Source organism: Belonocnema kinseyi, chromosome 5 (assembly GCF_010883055.1).
Source record: "Belonocnema kinseyi isolate 2016_QV_RU_SX_M_011 chromosome 5, B_treatae_v1, whole genome shotgun sequence".
In the NCBI taxonomy this organism is placed as follows: Eukaryota; Metazoa; Arthropoda; class Insecta; order Hymenoptera; family Cynipidae; genus Belonocnema; species Belonocnema kinseyi.
In genome coordinates, this window is record NC_046661.1 from 138,948,383 (window position 1) to 138,953,507 (window position 5,125).

At 36.3% G+C, this 5,125-nt stretch overlaps 1 protein-coding gene across 1 annotated transcript in view; it reads right to left on the bottom strand.

The window, feature by feature from the left end:
• Nucleotides 1–2,423: 2,423 nt before the first annotated feature.
• The window catches only part of LOC117173917 (peroxidase-like), a 13,635-nt gene continuing 10,933 nt past the window's right edge, over nucleotides 2,424–5,125 (bottom strand). The window contains exons 5-11 of the mRNA XM_033362563.1: nucleotides 4,226–4,423; nucleotides 3,937–4,084; nucleotides 3,306–3,465; nucleotides 3,094–3,222; nucleotides 2,777–2,975; nucleotides 2,574–2,679; nucleotides 2,424–2,499 (exon numbers count right to left, since the gene is read on the bottom strand). Coding sequence (XP_033218454.1) covers nucleotides 2,424–2,499; nucleotides 2,574–2,679; nucleotides 2,777–2,975; nucleotides 3,094–3,222; nucleotides 3,306–3,465; nucleotides 3,937–4,084; nucleotides 4,226–4,423 — 1,016 coding nt within the window. The remainder of the gene's footprint in view (nucleotides 2,500–2,573; nucleotides 2,680–2,776; nucleotides 2,976–3,093; nucleotides 3,223–3,305; nucleotides 3,466–3,936; nucleotides 4,085–4,225; nucleotides 4,424–5,125) is intronic.

Sequence of the window (5,125 nt, forward strand, 5' to 3'; positions counted from 1 at the left end):
CAAGAAATGCAAGAAGAAGTGACTGCATTAGTTTTTCAACGAACTAAGGGGTGCACTCTCAGTGGTGCCCAGGGCAATCAGCGACGTGCATACCCTGCAGATAGCGCCGAGATTTTATGGAAGCAATGAAATCTACTTATGAAGGTAATTGTCCACCTACAGAAGCCTGAAAGCCTGGAAAAACACACTGGTTTAATCGGATTAATCGGAAATTTGAAGAGCTTCGCAGGGAAACTAAAAAGAGGTTCAGATGTACCAGTGCTCATAGAACGGAGCTGAACTAACTTTTGTTTAAACATCGAGAAAGGAGCAGAGGCGGCTAGACTGAATAAGTTTTTTTTTGGAATCCGGATGCTGTTTTCAGCACTCTGAAATTTCCCGGCGAGGGATACTCATAGTTGCCATTGTCTACTAAAAACAGTGAAAAGACTCGAGCATATATATGTCCGCAATAAGGTATTGTCTAGTAGGCCACTGCATAAAGAGCGTCCCGCCTATAGGTCTGATCACTTGCCCAAGATGGTCCTAAACAGAGCAGTAAACCTAATTATTGGACAACTAAAGCAGAAAGGCCTCGCGATTGGAACCTTTATAAACATCGAAGGAGCCTTCCACTACACCTCTAGAGAGGTGATCAGGGTCACATGTTGTCCAGCAAAAACCTAACCACGACTAAGGGTGGCACTTGGCTGTGGTGCTTGATAGTGGATAAATTGCCTCATCTAAGCACTAAGGATAGTAGATTCGTGGTGAAATAAGATTGGACCATTAGTCAATCCGAGTAAAGAAGACGCAGTTGTATTCGTTAGAAGGAATAAGTAGGGAACCACGACTACATTAAAACTGGAGCGAATCTATGGCTCCGTAGGAAAGCTATACGAAAAAGCTGAAGCTTAAAATCGAAGACACTCATGTCTACCTATAAAGCGATCCTGTGACTCAGGGAAACCTATGCGATGGTAGTCTGGATTCTGAGAGGCATTAATAGTGCCTCGAAGTCGACGCCCGCGTTGGTTCTTGGGGCTCTAATAGGTTTGGAGTCCCTCCATCTCACCATTATAATAGTAGCTGCAGAGGCGGCCTGTAGATTAAGTATCGTAAACGATTGTTGTATCTCGAAAGTAATGCGGATACCAATATACATTGCGAGGAGGCTGACACTGAGCATGCTTAGGGAAAAATGTCCACTCGCCGCTACATCTTCGAAAAAAAGTATCGAGTTAGCCTATCCACGAAATAAGAATGGTCTAACGGTAAGGCACACCTGTCCCGTATTGGAAACAACTGTTTTACAGATGGCTCACGAACAAGGAGAACGCAGGAGCCAGTGTATGTCGTAGGAGAAATGTAATTGGGTTCGCAATCGCGATGGGGTCCTACGCCACAGTTCTACAATTTGAGATTATGGCAAATAAGTATGGCAACAAAAGAAGGATTCGTATCTGCTCAGGCAGGAGGGCTGCTTTAATGTAACTAAATAAAAACAAGAACTTCGCTTCTAATTTGTGAGTGGTTTTAGGCACTGAATGAGTTAGCGACAGAAAATCGAGTTATTCTGATTTTGATCCCTGAACACAGTAGCATCAAAGGCAATGAGATATCTGACAGGCTAGCAACACTAGCAGGAAAAGAAAATATTACTTAACTCAAACCAGTTTTCAGCATTGTAAGTAGGTTAGTCGCTGAAGATATTAATATTTGGCTAACGGAGAAATATCAGAATGAGTGGAATTCAGATTCTGGTGGCAGACAGGCTAAAACACTCTTAGGCTCAAAGCTAAACTCTAACCGAGCGAAGAAAAACTAAACTTGGGGAGGAAAGAAGTCAAATTTGTGACCGAAATGTTGATGGAACATGGAAAACACGGGTATCACAGATATAAGATAGGGTTTGAAGAAAGTCCCCTCTGTCGTATGTGCGGCCAGGAGAATAAGCGGCTACTTACATTCTTTGTCACTGCCCCGCGATTGCGGGGAAGCTTTAACACTTACTAATAGTTGCTACATTAATGAATCAGACATATCAGCCAACAGAATATTGCTGCAATTTTATCCTTGCTACGTGCGTACATAAATATATGTGTTCACGTACATCAATCAAATTAGGATTGATTAATTATTTTTTCAGAGGGAGTTTGTTTTCATCTTTAATCTGTATCTTCTTAACGATAATATCAATTGGAAATTATATTTGAAACATCGCCATAATCCAAACATCCGTTTTTTTATTTGGAATGGTTGATTTCTTGAAAACTGTTAGCATGTATTTCTGTTTGTTTATCTACATCAATCTTTAAAATGTACCAATATTATGCTTTTGCAGCAATTAAAGTAAAATCCAAGCGGATGGTTTGAAATCATTATCAAAAATTTGGATGAAACGTAACTATTATAAAGAAAAATACCACATCGTATTTTCTCTGTTATTTCTTACTTGCACTTTCCTTCCAAAGTGATAAATCGATCGAAGGAATATCTTGACAGTCAAGCAGTGGATTCCTGTAAAGCAATATTATGAATCAGATTTTTAAAGCCCACACGTGAATTCAGAATGCAAAAATTAAGAATCTTACTTTTTAGAAATAAGCTCGAATCCTTTCAGCTGCATTGATTTTATATCATTAGCGTTGTCACATATTAATCTGGAGATACTTGCCTTTCGAATTTCATTCAGTTGTACTGAAAAAGGTTTGATTTTGCATAATGGATAATGTCGGTAAAATCAATATTAAAGTTAATTATATACAATATTTAGGTAGAGAAGATCTTTACTTACTAAGGGTGAAAGGTGTTCCACTTTTTCCATTTTCAAACCAGAAGCGATCACCTATTCTTGTATTAAGAAATTGTTTAGTCAAAAGACAGTGAAACGTTGGCCCAGCCATAGAGTCTGGAATATTTTTTTCTAAAGACGCTCCTACTGTTAAATCAACATCAGCTGGAGTCTCATATAGTTCTGACAATTTTTTAACATCCTGAAAAGGGAGATTTGAAGTAGATTATGAAATATATACTATAATTTTATGTTTGAATATTATACAATTGCCATGCCTCAGAAGAAATTAAATCTAAGAAGTCATCCCATTTTGAAACTTTCGAAAGTCCACAGTGAATGCGATAATCGATGTAGGGTCGAAGACCGTGGTCTCGTCCTCTGTGAATATCAAAGCCTCGAAGATCCATTCCGGTAGTCGGTGTTATTCCACTCATAAAAACTGTTATCTGAAATATAATATTATGCATTAAATACAATATTTATTGATTAAGATATAAATAAGGCAAGGAAACATTTGTTTTTAAATAACCTCTTTGTCGTAGTATTTATCAGCCGCTTCTTGGGGCTGAGTGCATAATCCTCTCAGCAGACCATCAAAGTTGTCACAATTTTCGATGACAGTTTGATTGAAAAAGTGTTCACCGAATCTTGAAGAAGAATAAGCAAACTGTCGATCCTCATTATAGCGTCTGAAAAATGCATGTTTTTCACACTATTTACCTTCGCTAAAAAATTTCACTTATTTACTACCTTTTTCTATATTTGTTAATCCTAGTCTATCCCATTTGATCGGGGTTTATTCTATCATCTCTTCCGTTCTACCCAGCTTTATATTATTTCATTTTTTTAAATAATTTTATCAAACATTATCTATTTAACCTAATCTTCAAGAACATTCTTTGCTTTTTAAATCCCTGTACTATTTTCAGTGAACATATTCTCCTTGCAAGTCAGAAATATTATTTTCTATACGTTATTTTTTCCCTTCGGTCTACAAAAACTTTATCTTTTTTGTTCCGACAAAAGTAAAAAAACAATTGACAATTTTGAGAGATATTGAAATCAATACGGAACTGATTCTGGAATCTTATTATTGTAGCCGATTGTTTTTACAACAGAAATGTTTTCCATTTTGAAATAAGTATAATTAGTGTACACACTTAAGGTTTCCAGCAATTGTTGAGTGGAAGGAGCGAAATGCTGCAGCTGCAAATTCATTAGTAATAGTGGGGTCCACTGAAGGATCATAATCGTTGACATATTCTTTCGTTTCATAGATAAGTTTGTTTTTATAACAATTCTCGCGACCTGAAAAATGTTTCAGTACTTATCTTATAAAAACCATGAACCCTAAATAATACATTAAAATTATTTCTAGAAACTTAGTAGTTTTATAATTTTAAATAAAACCTACGGAGAAAATTGTATTTCAGTAAATTAAAATCTCACCTAAAATTAATGGCAACCACTCATTGTATGAAATACTTTGATACAGAGCAATAAGAATTCGTCTTGCTTCATGGAAAATCTTCTCATCGGGCCAATCGGAATTTAGTTTAGCTATGCAATCAGCAATTCTATTATGTTCTCTCATCAGAATAATAAGCATAATTGCTAAGTCCGCATTTTGATTTACTCTCGCGTCACCTGGAAGAATATTTGTCACGCGACATTTTAAGTAATAAAGACACTAAAATAATTTATTAACACGTAGAATGATGAATAATTATATGATTTACATGTGCAAATGATCCTAGAATTTAAGCTTTGCAGTAAACAATTGTTCTTAAACAATTTGAGCAAGAATTTTTGCTTAAAGGTCGTACCCTGATAAATTTAATCAAAATTTATTAGCACTGGATGGTCTAGAGTATTTAAATCACATGAAAAGTCGTTCAGATTGAAACAGTAAATCTAAATATGACTAAACTAAAAAAACACATGATGCGGGGTAGAACGTAGAAACCAGACTTGTTGCCGAAATATGTAAATTAGAAAAAGTGTTCCGGGAGAGCACACAGACACGACGCTTGAGATAACACAGACCAACAAAAAAATAAAAGTAGTCTGAAATGTGTACGTAACAGTAAAATTTTACCCTATCTTAGCGAAAAATTAAGAAATTAAGGGAATTCTGGAATCAGCGAAGGTGATAATTGAAAAAGCAGAATGTCTGCACTTTGCAGCTAATCAATGCACTTGTACTACCCTACTGAACATTTCTACGAGGGTGGATCAAATATAAAACGGAATTTTACAAATACTTTTCTTGGCCAATCGCAAGCACTCTCACAGTGTAGGTTCTTGTAATGTAGTGTATTAGGAGTGGGTAAAACGCTTGGTGAGCTG